We start from the raw sequence: 17,308 nt of genomic DNA, 5'->3' as shown, positions 1-17,308 counted from the left end.
AACTCGCGAGACTGGATAACCTCCTACGACATATCCACCCCCTGAAAGCATTCGTTCTCTCTTCTACTCAACGGTAGTTCGCAATAATGTAAAACACATCCGTAGCACCGCAATACTTGGAGACCATTGTTATACCTTTGTATGGAATCTTTAATATGCAATAAATCAATTCAGTATACCGTCAGCGGTCTGTTTGTCGCCTAAGTTCGCGTCCCCCGACCTAACCTCATTTCGCTTAAAAAGCGAACTCGGTTATCCCATGCAAGATCGCTAGGTTTTCTTTTTAGTCGTATCGTACTTCTCGATTATGGAAACCCCGCGAAAGCGGTCGGAAACTTAACCTAATAGTCAACGCTCAACCCACGCTGAAAGCATCAGCTCTTACCATTCAATAAAACCGTAATATCCGCAGTCTTTTAAGATTTACTACCTTTTCTGAACAACCTAGATACTACCGAAATTATACAATTCAAACAAAGATTATGAAAATTTGCTAGGGTGTTCAGAAAAAATACCGCGGGTTTATGTAGTGCGTGACTACCACCACTACTTAACCAAACCTGGTCCGGGGTGGTCGGCAGTCGCGAGTGGACTGAGCTACGCTCGCAGCGCCGGTTGGCGAGCCGCTTGCTGATTGGTCGAGCCGCCGAATCGGCATGCGCGCGCACGCTCGCAACAGGTAGGCTGGGCGCAGGCAAGTCGCAGGTGCCGCCAGGGTAGCCGAGTGGAGGTTGACTCGAAGGTGGGAGTCGAACCTGACCGGTAGCCGAGCCGTGGCTCCCCTGCCTTCGATCGGCAGTCGCTCGCACGAAGTCGCCACACCGAGGTGAGAAAGTTCGCGCGCGAAATGTGATCGTGTCGGTGCCCCCGCGTCCCGGAGGCCTCGTCCACAGCGATGCAAGTAAGTTCTCGATTCTCCATTCTCGAAAGCTAATAACTCGATGTCCGATCGATTTACCAGGCTGCAAAACCCGGTTTATTTAGTATTGAGAGCCCACGGGATTTACTGCGCAACCATTGTTGGGCCGTGAACTCCGTCCCGAGCGGTTCCACCTCGGTGACTCCTCTCGGAGAAAGTGCGCGAGTCAAGCCTAAAGTTTCTATACTCGACGCGACTTCCGCTTTAGAATAGAATATTGTTTCAAATAAAATGTAAAGGAAGTAACACGAAAACGAGTGGCGACGATGTTAACCTCTGGAAACGAAGAAAATGGCTTGGTAACGCTACATGAGGAGCACACATCTAGAGACTTGCATGCTTAGCTTTGTGATATGATTCCAACGTTCTTGAATCTGGAAACAAAATAGGAACGGCGAGGCTTATTTTGTTTCGCGGGATTTTTTACATTCAGGTGTTTCTAGCGGGTAGAATATTTGTTAAAACCTTTTTCTAGATTTAGGGGATTTTATTCCTTGAAGCATATGCGAGGTTCTAGGCTCGATATAAATTATTCCGGGGTTTTAAGTGGGTCCTGAAGACTTAATAACTTGGTCTGGCTTATTTGGTTTAGTCCTGGCTTAAAGATTAAAAAAGTCAATCACCTCGGATTTGAGCTGGGACCAGGAGATCGCGTCATGGGAGAACCGCTCGCCGCCATATTGGAGTGCAGTCGAGCAGGAACGGCTTCGCCTCGGCGGAACCGAAACAGACGAAGCGAGGACGTCGGTCCTAGGGGATTTCTAGGGAATCTTGGGATCTTGGGGTATCAATACTCCTAGCCGGGAACAGACTTCGCCTCGCTTCTTCGAGCCTTCTCGAGAACCAGTCGGACGGCATTCCTGAACGGCCGAGCTGCCCACGAATTCTAACCTGACTTGGCTGACCTGACTTTCCTGACTTTACTCCTCGAAACTTCGAGCACTCTCTCTCTGCTTTCCACCGCAGGCAACGCGAGAACTATTCCTCTTCAACTTTAGAAATTCTTCCACGGGCGAGAAACTTTTCGACTTTTCTATTCCCTCTTTCCTGCGTCCAACTTTTTACACATTGTCGGAGCGAGTCGAGAAGGCAGGAATTATTGAATTATTAAATAATTCCCTGGTTTTCGGTGAATCAATTGTTAATGCCTCGAGGGTTTTAAATATATTAAACGTATTTATGAGGAGTGTTGAATATGGATATTGCGTTTTCTCAAGGAACTCTTAACCGACTTCGCCGTTTCGTCGAAGGCTAAGGGATAGGTAGGTAGGAAGGTTTTTATCGTTACTCTTTGCCGATAATTACAGGATATAACTGTCGTCCTCGAACTGTGGAATTATCAGAGAGCCTGGAAGTGGCTTCGGATATTCTGTTGAGAAGTTCCTTCTCAGGATCGGATTTAATGGAGAATTTTCATCGCATCGTAAGTTTCGTTCACTGATTTTAATGGGCGTCAGCTCTTCCGCGAGGACGTTAAACTGGGAAGTTTCCGCAATTTTATGGAAAGGATTTTCCTCCTTGTGCGTATTCCTGTACTCGTCACTTCCGGTAATTAGCCGGTGTAGTAATACTTCCTCAGGTTCGTTCTTCGTGTTCACTCTTCGCGTTCATTTCTCGAGTATGTTCTCCAGAAACTATCGAATGTGCATTTAAGGCGAAGCTTCGAACGTGTTGCACAAAGTGAAGCTATATGGATGCACAAACGTCGAGTTGCTTAAAAAATTGCTGATCGTGACAGTTTTACGATCTTGAAATGCAGATAAAAACATGGACGCCTTACGATTCTCTTTGTTGTCGAAATATGTCTGACGGTTTTCCTGGAATTGTCATTAAAAATTCACGGAGGGGAAATAAATGTTATGTCCAGTTTACTATCACGCGTTTTCGACGTTAAGTGCGAAATATTTGGACTGACTTACTGAGAAAATTTGTCGCTATTCCGATTTGTTTGTCGAAAGATGTACGTTGCTTAGCGAAACACGTGGTCGCTATCGAACTCCGATACTTTCGGTTCCATCGTTGAAATCCTTTACACTCAGTACCTAAACTAAAATCCCACTAGCAATCTGTTCGGCGAAACTGTTGAAAATAATTTTCTAAGAATTCAAAAGTTCATTAGTATTGAGGAAAAAAATATCTCGTTTCTTAACTCGCTGATATCCTTATTGGGTGCGTAATTAGGGACGAGGAGGAAATGTGCTCCAAAATGGGTTCGGAGAAATCGGAAAAGAGGGCCGCTCGTAAAGCAATCGTCGAGGTTTTGAATCTCGTTAAGGTATAATTAGGTGCAATTAGATGGTATTAGGTCCCAGGGTATTTAGGGATAACAGAAGCTTGCCTTCAGGTAGTGCCGACGGATGGAAAGGCATTTTGCATTTTCCTATTGGTGTCAGCTGCGCCGATGAGTCATGACATGTATTATATCACATTCTGTCATCCTTGGGACTATCATTGATAATTTTTAGGAGCTCATCCGGTCTGAGTTTCAGCGCAAATCGAGGACTCGAAGTCGAGACCATAAGTGTGAATTCTTTGCGAAGAAGGCCGGAACAAATATTTGCCTTATTCTACGTCGACCGAAATTTTGAGGTTAATCGTCGATTAATCATCCGTTAATCGTCGGTTTATTGCTGATATGTCCAAAATTCTCGATAATTAAGCGATGGTGGACCAATCGATCAGTGACCTGGCCATGTAACATCCGCGTGCAAGTGGGTGCATTATAAGGTGCATCGCGTCTGCTCCCAACGGAATTTCACCGTTGTTGCATTGGCAGCCCTGCCAGGGAACACCCCGTGTAAAACAGCTCTCACACGTGCATTTAATGGAACACCTATGTACACGAGACTCCACCTGTGTGTGCCAGAAAATGGTTTCGATCACGCAACGGTCGAGTCACCTCTCCTTCGCGCCGGAGAAACCGCTCTTCGGGTCAGGAGGAATTTCTCGCTTAAGAATTCCGCTATATTCCTGGAAATAACTTGACTTAAAACATCAATTTTAACGAGGAACCCCTCTTAAACGTAAAGCTAGAGTGCTCGACTTTTCACCTCACCTTCCAGCAGCTCAAAGATGACTGAAATTTCCGATTTCCAGGAGTAATCCCTCTTTAAGATGAAACTATTACTATCTAGTCACACATTTTTACTTTGGTAACAGGTCGATGGAAATTACTCTTATTTGAATTGAATTTTCATTCCCACGTGACTGGAAAATTGATTCGCACTGCCAGGTTACCGACATGACGAATTTTCTTCGTGATTTTCAGGTCGGTACGTCGGTGAGGATGGATCCACCGGAGGATATTCCCTTCGAGAAGAGTTAGACGTCGAAATTTTCCCCAGAAGAGAGTTACACCTGCCGAGCCGACCCGCGAAAGTCGGGTCTTCCAGTGTCGAAGATGTCCCTAGTGACGATCCTAGGGATAGCCCTGGTGATTTCGGTGACGAGGGCAGCCCTGAGTCCTGATGGTATCAAATGTGGACAACAGAGGTGTTCCACCACCGAATATTGCAGCCCTTTCGACCAACAGTGCAGACCTTGTTCCGTCGTCTGTGATCCATCCAATCACAACCAGCAGATGGATCTTTGTGTGAAGGACTGCCAAGGTGAGCAAAAAAACAATGTAAATATAAAATGCACATCGAATAACTGTAATGCACCTAATTATGCATTGTAAAGTACGTTTAGAGGGAATGAAAGGTCTCTTCCCTGATTGTAAAATTGCCTGGTAAGTGTAGCACCTACCAGAGCTGTAATTACCTGGTTGATTCACCTGAGTTCTTCGATTAATAACCGGAATTACCAGACTGGTATGTAGATGTATTCTGGTATTTACTTGGCATTCGAAGTGAGCGAAGTTGGCTCTGAAATATCTCCCTAGACATCCAACGAGGGTTTAAAGCGTTCCACTTGTGCAGTTTAGGGAGGCAAACTTCGGCCCATTTGGGAGATCCGATTTATGACTTTCACACGCACTGAAGTCCTCCGAGATTTATCCTTATCCGAGCCGAGACACCTTTTCAGACATTTCCCGTCGTTACTCCTGCTAGTTGGTCCTTTCGGGACCCAAACTTGACCGAGGACTTTCTGGAAGAAAGACATCGGGCGAAGGATCTTTGAGATTCGGGCCAAAATAGGGGACCGGAGAAGCGATGGGTCAGAAGATAAACACCCCGTCTTCCATCCAACCTGTCCAGGACCAGTTCCAGAAAGAATGGACTGTAGTTCAGCCTCGAAGGAACCTCCTAAAAATTCCCTTTGAAAAGTCACCGACCCGAGCTACGAAAGCATTCAATTGTGCGCCAGGTTTAGCATCAAAAGGTGGATACCTACACCTGCTTCGACGTGGAGACGTAAATTAAGAAAGGAATTCAATTATTCCTGGATGCCCAGGAGAGTGGACGCGTCGCATGGAGGCCATCGATCTCCCTTACAGTAAATGACCGTCTCTTAAACCTCCTTTTTAAGGGATTTCGCGGGTAACCCGGAATCCCGGCAACGCGGAAATCGGTCAGAGGCTGAAGAGTCGAAATGCCTCGAAGGGTCCTCATTAATATCAGTCCATCGGAGAATGGATCTCCGCGTCGTGGCGGCGCACGCAATTCCTGGGGAATTCGCCGGGGCGACTCGACGGCTCGCGAATGAGGGATGGGAGCACTAAGCCCGGGCCCGTCAAGTCCGGAAAGCTCGTAAATCACTTTTCGGTGCTTCCGGAGGCGTGAGAATCGCAAGTGCACTAAGGCGGCCCGAGAAACGCTCTTGAGCGGACGCACCGCGACGGCAACTCGTAAATCAAGGTCCTGCTTGGCACGCTTTTCGTCCTGGACAAACATCGACTTTTTCGACGGATGGCCGAGAAAGTGGACGTCGCGAACCGATCCCCCGTTTTCGACCCATTTTTAAGCTAGGAGAAGGCTAAGGCCTCGACTAAGAAGGAAGGAAATTAAAAGAGCCGGGAAAGGAAAGTGCTCTTCCTGGAATCTATTTAAATGAAATTTCTTATGCCACGGCGGTGCAATTTTGTATATTGAAAAAAGGGAGGCGCAAGAAAAAGCGATATGCTTATCACTTTATTTTATTCTCGTAGATAGGTAAAACCTCCTATACCACGGCAATGTCACGTGTCAATGAGATGCGATCGTAACGAAAAGTGAAACACTTATAATTTCAATTCATCTGCATACATAGTCGCTATTTATATCCAGTCTTGAGTCGCATTGAGAGGAAAGGGAGTAAAAATAGTTAGAATTAAAATAATCGTACCATGGCATATTGTTATACCGTGGTGCCATTTCTTGTATACTCCTCGAATCGACCCTCGTTTTCATCCATACGAGAGTAGATCGATGCGGTAATTTCTCTTCAAGGCGGAAGGTGGAACGGGTCAATGTTCCTTAAGAAAATCACCTCTGACTGTACATCGACTGTACATTGGTCTTGCCTGGCACACGGTATACACATGTACTCGTGTTTGTGCAAGGTAACTGGGAATATGTCGAAACGTCGGGGTACATGCGTGCCGTGTTTCCCCTGGCACCACCTCACCTGCTCACCTGTCTACCTCCACCTGAATAGACCTGGGCCCGTTGACTTTGCACCTGACGGTACTACCGACTTCCCACACTGCCAGGCTGGTGACTCATCGTCTGCTAGACACTCTCAGGTACAGGTACCACAGGTATTCTCACAAAGGGCGTCCACCCTTCTCAGCTTCTCCCAGAAAAGGAGGAGAAAAGATCAACCTGTACGGTCGGTCCAAGACCCGGGACACTATAAAAGGACGCAAATAAGCTGAAAATACGGGATTCTTCCGCATTTCTTCGCACCTTTTTCTTTTTTCTACCCAGGTGTATTCAGGAAAATTCGAAGTGGTAATTTTTGTTTAACTCGAGGATGATGAATGATATATTGTAGGGGTGTCAGATTATCCTAGAAGGTCCTTGGAGGGGCATAGATAAAGTGAAAATTTACCTGTCTTCTGCATTTCTTCGCACCTTTTTTTCCACTTAGAGGAACAGTTAGGTAATTGCGAAGTAGTAATTGTTTTTTTTTTAACTTGAAGATGATCGGTTGAATGTTCTAGGGGTCTCGGGTTTTCAAGCATCATTGTCAATGATGGATCGCTATTTTCAGGACGGACGTTGATCCTTGATTAAAAATTGCACCAGGTTTATTCGATCCCGAGCTCTTCGGGGCACTCTTCGGGGTCGACTTACACCTTCTCCGATTACTCGTCAACAACATACCAACACATGACGTATTTGGTAATACACGGTGTCTCCTTTGGCTTCGTGAAGTCATGCGTGATGCCTCCATTCGTCCTTTTTCTCTCTCTCCGAATAATGCCACATCCTCTTCTCCTCGTCTTCATCGCGGACTTCGACCGTTCGTCTTATTCGCCATTTCTCTCGTGATGAAACCACCATTTCAATTAATTATATTCTTTTCTCCTTCGTTAACACTTTTAATTGACAATTCACCTAGTCGCCCCTTCACCTCCACTCTAATTAATCCTATACTATTACTATTTTACCTAATACTTCAACTACACATTTCCACAAGAAATCTGCGAACTTCCTTCGACGCCGAAATTAGCTGAAATTTTCTTTAAGAAAATTAAAAACAAAAAATTCCAGCCCAATCACTTAAAGTCTCTCTCGATTATTTCCTTTTGTCGGGAGGAGAGTAGATACACCGCAGACGTATACCTTGCGGAGATATATAATAAAAGCCGGCGTAATTCAGTAAAGGACGACATTCTCAAGAATATCGGCTTTTCCTGTCCGTCCTCTCCGAGAAGGAGATTTAAGTTTCACTTGCTATCGTCTCTCTTTCGGTATATCCGCGATGCAAGATCCTCAGAGCCGCAAAAATCCACGCAACCTGATTTCTTCGAGTGGTTTCGAGCATCAGGCGAAGTACCATTCCTCCAGGATGCGGTTCCAAGGATATCGGTTCCGCCATATCCTTCCGGATCATCTGGCCGGCTCTCTCGGAATAGCTTCGCGGTTTCTCTCCCCGCCAGGAAAGTGCATCGTATAATTTATAACGTTTCGTCTCATATTTCCGGGATGAATTATGCAGAAGACCCCTCCCCATATTGCAGACAGATCCCTGGATGCGATTTCCCCTTTCCACCGTTTCGAACCTCCCCATTTCCAATTTTTTTCCCCTTTTCTCGTCTCTGTGCTCTCTAGTTTTTTTTTTCCGATCTACAATCGCGAATTAACGGGGCATCGCCGTGTCGTATATTTTCATTCCCGAACAGTTTTTAATTCATTTCCCACTCGGCGTTTGTTAGGTTCGCGAAACGAACTGCATATCTCTTTTCCGCGGAATTGAACGCGGTTTTCCAGGTGGAGGAATATTTTCTGTTGGTGAGTCATTCAGGTCAGGACGAAGAGTGCGGAATATCCGGAATCGAATCTCGTGTCGTGACCATTTTCATCCCCTACCTTGACGATTAATGAATACTTTATTCCACGTCGCTTTCGACACCGTTTCATGTATAGATCCTCGGCTTCGAGCAACTTTCTTTGCCTATGACTCACCGACTCGACTATAGATCATACCAAGACGTTGCATGTACTTGTAAATCGATCCGCGGTACATGCCTCGGTGCAAGTAGGGCTGTCCTTCACCCTCAGATCGTCGATAAATTTATCTCGCCCCTTTTCGAATTTTCTCTTTAATATAAATACGCGATACATCGTAAACGAGCTTTTCTTATTACCTCAGAAAATGTGTACCAGATACATGCGTACAGTAAATTCTGTTTTTATTCTGTATACAGTTAAGGTGATACGAAAGGGTCATTTCAAAAAAGAAAAAGAAGAAATTTATCCTTAGTTCTAGTATGGGAAAAGTAACAAAATTTTTTTTCACATGCTGACGTTTCCAACGTTTCGGTGGATTCAGTTTGAAAAAAGATTTTATACATATTCTTACTTTTCGTGTATATAGAACGACCCTTTCATATCACCTTGAATTTCTCCTCGTCGTATATCTCAGTCTGAAAATTTATGCGTACAGTCTAATTGCTGTATATTATATTTCTCAGGCTGAATATGTAAGTTTAAAAAAAAGATATAATTTTTACATGTTACATTCAACAGCTGGGAAATGTATGTATAGGATTAAATTTCTACGTGTCATATTTCTCGGCCTGATAATTTATGAACACGGCTATGTGTATCTCGTTTTTTGGAGCAGGCTTGAGAGACACCATGTCACGTATTTCTGGGCGCTTTTTAGGTTCCCGCAAACGTGAGTTTCTATATAGATTTCCGTAGATCGCAGGCATTGTACGCGTCCGGAAAGAAGAGCGCAAGAAGTATGGCGCATTCTCGAACGAAACGGTGGAACGGCACCAAAGGCCGGCACGTAACGTCGTTTGTTGCCATTGTTTGCAGCAGGTTGCTATCACGACTGAAGTAAACGAGCGAAGAGTACGCTTGCGCGGTTAGTTTCTTCTAGAGGTAAAGCCTGGCTCGACCGCCGAATTCAGGAGTCTCGAAAATCGTTCGTCAAGTTCTTCGCCAAGGTCGAGGACCGAGGGACCTTCAGGTTGGGTGTATCTAAAAATCATCGCATATAGGAAAACCCGTGGAAAATTAATACCAGGTATTTGGAAACGCTGGAAACCCATATAGGCATTAGAAAAAATTCCCCGTCAATTATTATACATTATTTCACGCTTCAAAAACAAGTAGAGCCTGTATCATGAAAAAGTCACAAATTTCAAATTAGAAATTTCAACAATTTCATTACGGTTATGATTATTTTTTTTATGGATACCAGCTTACTGGCGCAACTTTCGAATATATTATTAACATGGAAAGTTGAAGTTGTTGAAGGAACGTGAACATACCTATGGTGGATCAGTTGCAACAATAGGTCGGGAACAGCGGTTGCATAATGCTAACCGGTAACTTTCAATTTACGTCGCATGTAGGAAAAATCCGAGGAAACTTATTGTCAGATCAGGTATTTGGAAATCTTAGAAACTCCATTAAACACTCTGAAAAAATTCCCCGTCCCCTTGCCGCCTCACCGATAATTATTCATTATTTCATATTCCAACTGCAGCCTGTATTATGGTCGTCTCGCCAATTTCCAAATAATCCGTACCGCGAAAATCTTCAGATTTTATTTTGGCTACTTTTTGGCAATACCAACTCCTTGGTGGGATTTTTTTTCTAAGTATCACAAACCTGGAACTAGTTTATAGGAACGTGATTGCATCAATGGCCGCTCGGTTACAACAATAGGGAGGGAGTAGCTATTGCACAACGCTCGTCGACCATATCGCGCTTTCGATATATCCAATTTACGTCGCGAACGCTGCGATAAGCCGAAACGAAACGCGCACGGTGCAGTTGATATGTTTTGGCATTGCGAAGTGGCCGCAATGGAAACGGTGGCTTTGCACTCGTGTTTGCAGTAAGAAATAACTCGCAATCTTACGTAAGATTCCTTACTGCAAACGCAATAAGAGTGGTAGCTCTTGTTGAGCGACCATTGTCGGTTATGCTAGCTGCACACATTGAGTATGAGCACGGAACGAGCTTCCTGTTTTCCTCTTCCTCTTTTTATTTCTTTTGATGACAACTGCACCGCGATTACATTACTCGTCTTCTTCATGAAGTACTGCTTCAACAATTAAATACGACCAGGATTTGGAAGTTCTGGTATTCAGGAATATTTTTATTTCTTGATTCAGGTGTTCGAAACGGATCTTTAAGTAAATATTTGTTTATATTACACACATTAAGCACAAACACGGAACGAATTTTCTGTTCTCCTCTCTCTCTCTTTTTATTTCTTTCGATGACAACTGCACTGCGATTACATTACTCGTCCTCTTTATAAAGTGTCATTTGAACAATTACAATCGAGATTTTGAAAATTTTTTAAGACGTTTCAGCTCCAACAATGGATGATTAAGCACGTATTTGTTAACACTGGACACGTATAGTACACAATGGAACGAATGTCCTATTTCTTTCTTGATAACAACTAAGATTGTATTATCCGTACTTTCCATAAAGACCATTTTACTGGTTAACGTTATCAGGGTTTATGGGTTTTCTTATGTTCTCTTGTTTTAGGTGTTCGAACGGCTTGTTGAGTATGTGTTTGTTAACACATGAATACATAGATCCCATACACACTTACACATAGAATGTATGGTGGAACGAACTTCCTGCCCTTTGTTATCCCAACATACAGTTCGAGCGTATCTCCGTTGCTCGTCATCACGAATAGGAAACTGTAAATGCATCGGTGAAATTCATGTTATCGAGGACATACATTTTAGATATGTAATAATCATTTTACGTCCATAAATATTTTTCTATAATTTTCCACTAGGAGACGTAACGTTACCGCGATTTAGCATTGCAAATGGAAACAGTTTCTATTTTCCAAGGCCTCCTTTTTCTCCACAAGTCGCGTACACTCAGGGGCTAATTGAACTTCAGGTAACGCGGCTCGTTGAACATTAATTAGCGAGACTAGTTGAACACTAGTTTGTTAATAAACATGGTTAATGAATGGCGCAAGTGGTTTCTCTCTCTCTTTCGCGCGAAAGCAACGCGCGTAGGTGCTCAATTTCAGGTGTCGATTTTACAGAATGTTAAGGTGAAGTGAAACCCCCTTCAAATCAGTCGATTCGAATACAACACTTTTTTTTAAGGGTATTAGACCATACTGTCCGAAACTTTGACACATCACTCCTGATCATCTAAGAATTGTCCTGACACGTTCAAAATTTGGATTTTTGAAAAAAATTTTTTAACAACCCAGACCAAAACTAAAATGGCGTCGAGCTTTCATATTTCGATCAATATACAATTATCGAAGGCTCTGACATGAGAAACGAAAGGGTCAGGACAATTTTACGACAATTTAGAATACTCTGGTAATCGATAAACTCGCATTTGAACGGGATAAAGGCAAAGAAAGTGTATGCGCTTCTACAATTGTATGCGCTTTGGTACAATATCCAATATAATTCGACACAGCTATCAATATAAAAACGAACGTCGGCAACTTAGGCATTTAGAAAAATCTTTTTTATCGACGTCGATCAAGTTTCTCGACGTGTTTTACTTCACCTTAAAGATAGGTTTTTCTTCTTTTTCTTAGGTGTGACTTTTGCAGAAATTAATTCGAGAATTTCTTTTTGTTTATTGTCGTAGAATACTTGCACGACCAACGCTACGTTCTGCGCCAGGACTTTGAGCAAAGTAAGGACCTGAAAGGTGAGTCTGCACGTGAGGAGAATCTTCATTCATCGGTGAATCAGCGAAGAAACTTGCCTTGGTTTTGCTGCTACTTGCTGTAAGAAATATCCGGAGACAGTCCCCGATCGATAACAAAAATACAATCGCTGCGGAAAAAATTATTTATCCCTTTAACTCCGAAAGTCGAATATACGCGTTCATTTGGTCTATTATCGCCTGTACGCGTTGAAGAATTTCGCCCATACGTCGGAAGCGTTTAATAGGCCCAGCATAAAATTATTTCTCAGCATGAAAAAGACACCTTGAAAGGAAATTACGGAACTGCTGTATAAAAATCTGTTAAAGATTTAACAGCGACTTTTTTTAAAATCATTCCGTCCATGCCATGTCATAGCAATATTTTTCTCGTAATGTTAAGCATTAATAAACGGCTGCAATGCACACATCCGCTTGACGTCATACAGGCGATAAATTATTCTAGCTACTTATATTGACTGAGTGACATAAATGGGGGAGAAATGCTGTTAAACTTGTGCATATTGTGCGAAATATAGGATTTTGTTCGAGGAGGGATTCCGTTCCTCGTAATTTTTCGCCGATGAACGAGCCAGCTTGCACGAAAGCTGGATTAGATTTAGGATCGTGGTATTAGCATGATAGAAGTTTACTCACGCGATCTCTCAGCGAGATCTTACTTATGCAAATGGCAGTCGGTAGCTGGTTCTACGATTAATTATTCCCCCAGTACCGACGACGTCGCGAAGTACCCCTTTCGTTCCTTGAAGAGGGAAAAGGGAATTCAAATTACTCCTCTACTTCTCCACGTGTGTCTCCGGAATGATGTAGTCGGCCTCTGCTTTTTACCTCTTACTGAAAATAATTGCAAAAATTAAATAAAAAAATACTACGGTATCTCACGTTTCAGCCGAGTTGGACAAGTTGAAGACGCAGTTGAAGATCTCCTTGACTCTGACCTGCCTCGCTTTGGTCGCCATTTTGTATCTGTTGACGAGGAAGTTCACCAGGACGAAGCTGAGGAAATTCTTGCAGAAGGACTGCTTCCGGAAAAAGTGGATCAAGGTTGGTCATCGACTTCATAAATAATCATGGAATCCAGGGCTTCCTTTCATCCTGTGCACTTTTTAGAAGGCGACTAATAAAAACAAGGTGCAAAACGACGCGGAAGTTGGCGTCCCTCCAAAACAAAATGGCCTGAAGTTGACCATGCCTACGATTAGTGGCAGCATTGTTGGACCCCAAAGCACTAATGGCGATGCGACACCAAACACCACCAGTACACCATTGTCAGGACGACATCCCAGCGAGGACACCACTTTGGATTATGCCTATGACAATCCTGCGATGACACCGAGTCCGGAAACTGCCCAGACCAGGACGAAACGTGAAAGTTCCTTCTGAAGCAGGAAAGAGAAAATGGCCGAATTATGTTCCCCCATTGCGTGGAGAACAATTTTCCCCCAAGACTAATCTAAAGCAACCACCTTGAGTAGCTCAAATTTTCTACACTGTTTTTACACAGGATACAGATTTTTACTCCTGATAATTGGGACACACTGATTAAATTTGCAGCGAGAGTCACGATGAATTTGTTCACCGAGGGAATTTGGATTTTAAAGCGAGGCAGACTTGTGTTTTGTTTAAAGCATTGTACAATTTTATATCAGGTTGTTCACAGTAATTGTCTAAATTTCCATCGTCCATTTGATGATCTTTTTGAATAAGTGGACAAATGAGGGAGAAGATGATGTTCAGTTCTGTGGTTTGTTATACGAATGCGTTATCGAATTTATTCTTGTACATATACAACTGTTTATTACTTGATCATGAACTTCCTGTTCATTTTAACGAGGTTTCCGAGTACTTTTACTCGCACTTGCATTTGACTGAGGACTTCATCGTCGCCGACATTAAGCATTGGTCTTTGCAAATTGTTAAACATTTTGAGACATTGAGTATTAATTGGATACGAAACTTGTTCTTGTCTCCGTACAGACTTTACATATTGATCTGGTAAGGTATTTTGCAATCCATTAGGTGCCACAAGATTTTTTATATTATCATACCTTTGTCGTCGTCCGACGTTAAACTATTAGAACCACTTAAATGTCTAAATACATGTGTAAGTATTTTTTAGTGCTTTCGGTGCGTCCCACGCATTCGTAAACCGTGCGGCTGTGTGACTTAATTCTACCTTATCGACTCCGACTCGATTTAGATATCTAAGGAGTATTCCCATAATTCGATTATAAGTTAATCTTAATACCTTATCGCCATTCCGTCCATGAGAAGGCCTTTTTAGCGAATGTTGCGCCCAAGAACCGCACATCGCATAGGGCAGTTCTGTTGCACGACTCTGGTTTTCAACAATGCTTAACGACATCGTCCCAAGGATTTATCAAGTACTTCAAGTACACTTACGATAAGCTCATAGCTCAATGAAAAGAGACACTACGTGGTGATAAAAGTCACTGAAATGTCTGAAACTTTAACCCACCCGGGAACGGACAATATTAATATTCTAGCTTTAATATTAATAACTCCATTTATTTCTTGAAAGGATTCTTGAAAAACCTTCGCTCAATCTCGAGGAACAATTGATCTCCCATCGGGAAGTTCAAAAAGTTCACAACCTGGGAGTTGCTCAATACCTTAAAATTGTTAAATCCTCCAGGACCTTGTAGAGAGTCGTGCAATTTAAACTGGCCTTAGTCTAACAGTAATTAATTTCTTGTACAGTATTTGCCGAATTGCGCGGTATTTAAATATAAAGTAGCGTAACGCACATTCGTACTTGTAGATTTGAACACGTTTAAGGTTTTCTAATTGTACAAAAGAGTTTGTAAGATATTTTGTATAGTCGGTTGTAATTGTGTGCCTATGTGAAAGCTTGGTCCTCCGTTGACCATTGTCTTCCAGAATTGAGGATATTACTAATTTTGCCCCCGGCAGCTAATAAGTTAAGGCTTGGCGAAATTAAGACTTAGGTAAGGCCTACGTATGTACAATTATGTCGGTTTAGAATATTACTCAAGTATTCCTAAACAGTTCCATCAACGATAAATTATTTACACGAAAGACGTTTCTCGCGTCGAGCTCCATTAAGAGGAAAACTCGGTTAATTGGAGCTCCTGCTCTTGATCGATTTTCTCGTAATTTATCGGCTGCAATAATTTGGCTCCGAGTCCAACTCCAAGTATAATTACTTTAAGTCACGACAGTAGAATTAGGTGGCAGTAAATCGTCAGCTAAGCCGACTTAACGGCAGCAATAGTATCGTTGTAAGGTGCACCTTCGTCACTTGTAGTTTAAAAAATGTTGCATTGCTCTGCACCAGCTAAATCGTCCTTCGTTGTAAATCATGATTTAATAGCTTAAGTTCAAAATTGTAGAGAACAAAAATTCGGGAGTGGATGAATTGTGCATATAACGAAACTAGGTGTAATCACGATAGGAATCGTAATGACGTCTAAGGATATAACGAAATCAGAAGTATGCATATCAAGCAATAGTAGATAACGTAGGGATACATTCCATTATTTTATTTTTAATACTTTTCGTGTGACATGCAGCAATACATAGTAGAGTACATATCGTCGGCCTCCAGAGGAGGCGACGATTGTTAGAAAATGTATACATACCTATATTAAGGTCACCCTTAATGTTCTGTAGAGTATCCTTATCGAATTTTATCTAGTGTTGCAGATCGTCTTCGGGGATCGAAATTCTGCACTATTGATGCGTAGATAGTATATCGTTCGGTTGACATTCTGCTTTTCATATATAATATCAATATCGGGGTTCATTGTTGAATGTTAAAATCGCCTAATTGTAGTATAAAAAGCACGTTAATCTGTCCGGTAGATGCTTGCAATTAAAATTGCAAAATTTGCATCTTTTAGATAATCATCAATGCTTCGAGGTTGAATGTTTAAAATCTTATTTCCGTTTTCTATTTAAGCGAAATTTCAGTCAGGGAGCCAAAAGCAACAGGCTCGGTAATTACTTTCGGTTTGACCTGCGTGCAACTTGCTTGAATTTAAATTTAAAATAAACCAATTAGAGTTGCCTACTGAATTACTTAATGGTATTGAACTTTGAAATTCTGAAGTTAAACTGTTGAAATTGCAGTACAATTTGGAACTTGATAATAGCTCGCGAGATTCCGTCCTCAAAATTTGGAATATTCTCCAAAGTACAAAGTCATTTCGGGGTTTCTTTTACACGAAAGCTGGCCAATGTATTTTTGAGAATTGACTCTTTTAAAATTGTAGAAATAGCATTAAATAGTTTATCAGTTAATCACTTCTGCCCCTCATCCGTTTCCTTTAATGTATTATTTACACTAGCCAGGTTATTACCAAGTCTTTACTACGTCTACGAGATATAATACAATATTCATAATTTATCGGTCCTTCGGAACTTTAATTTATTAAGTATATAGAGATAGTCCCGTATAAAGAAGAAAATTGTATAAAGTAACACGCGCATCGTAAGACGAATCTCTCCCTAACTTCAATTAATTTTACTTTACAGTAGTTTAAGTTGAACCACCACATAACATCACAAAATACAACATTTCGAGTCAAAGCAATTAAACACTATAAATGGAAATGAAATTTTCGTTTCCGATTCTTGTTACGTACCGACAATGAGCTATTGTTAAATAGTGGAATAAGACGACGGTTTTGCAGACGTGTACAGTAATTCGAAAATGTATATTTGGTATGGTTGCGATTATCCGTTAATGGTATTTTACGTTTCTAAACAATTTACACTCTCGAGCTCAAACCACTCCGTTAAATTATCATTTTATTCAGCATTGAATTATCATAAATAAAGTCTTGTAACAACGGAATCCCATTTTAATTTCTAAAAATGAAACGCTCCTTCCATTCTGATTAACATTAGTTATATGACAATCTACTCTAAAATTGTTAGATGATCACGTTTAACATTTTATTTCATCTCGTATGTACAAATATATACAAATTTCTGTAGATATTACTCGGTCCAAAATCTGTATAGTTGCGAGTACCGATTGCACGATTAACTGATACGTCGGATATGTAACACGAAGCCACGGTTTGGAATATCTGTGACAGATCAATCGTACTTATAG

At 42.0% G+C, this 17,308-nt stretch overlaps 1 protein-coding gene across 1 annotated transcript; it reads left to right on the top strand.

Annotated features, from left to right (window-relative positions):
* The first annotated feature begins 749 nt into the window (after nucleotides 1–749).
* Nucleotides 750–17,044, top strand: LOC105700037 (protein grindelwald). The gene is made up of 5 exons (XM_012425580.1): nucleotides 750–901; nucleotides 4,188–4,527; nucleotides 12,124–12,186; nucleotides 13,094–13,248; nucleotides 13,315–17,044. Exons 2-5 carry the CDS (start codon nucleotides 4,320–4,322, stop codon nucleotides 13,585–13,587), a joined length of 699 nt encoding a protein of 232 aa, XP_012281003.1. The 5' UTR covers nucleotides 750–901; nucleotides 4,188–4,319; the 3' UTR covers nucleotides 13,588–17,044.
* The last annotated feature ends 264 nt before the right edge of the window (nucleotides 17,045–17,308 follow it).

The sequence above is a fragment of the Orussus abietinus genome, unplaced genomic scaffold (assembly GCF_000612105.2).
Source record: "Orussus abietinus isolate OABI.00-Male unplaced genomic scaffold, Oabi_2.0 scaffold61, whole genome shotgun sequence".
Classification (NCBI taxonomy): domain Eukaryota; kingdom Metazoa; phylum Arthropoda; class Insecta; order Hymenoptera; family Orussidae; genus Orussus; species Orussus abietinus.
This window is presented reverse-complemented; position numbering and strand designations above follow the sequence as displayed.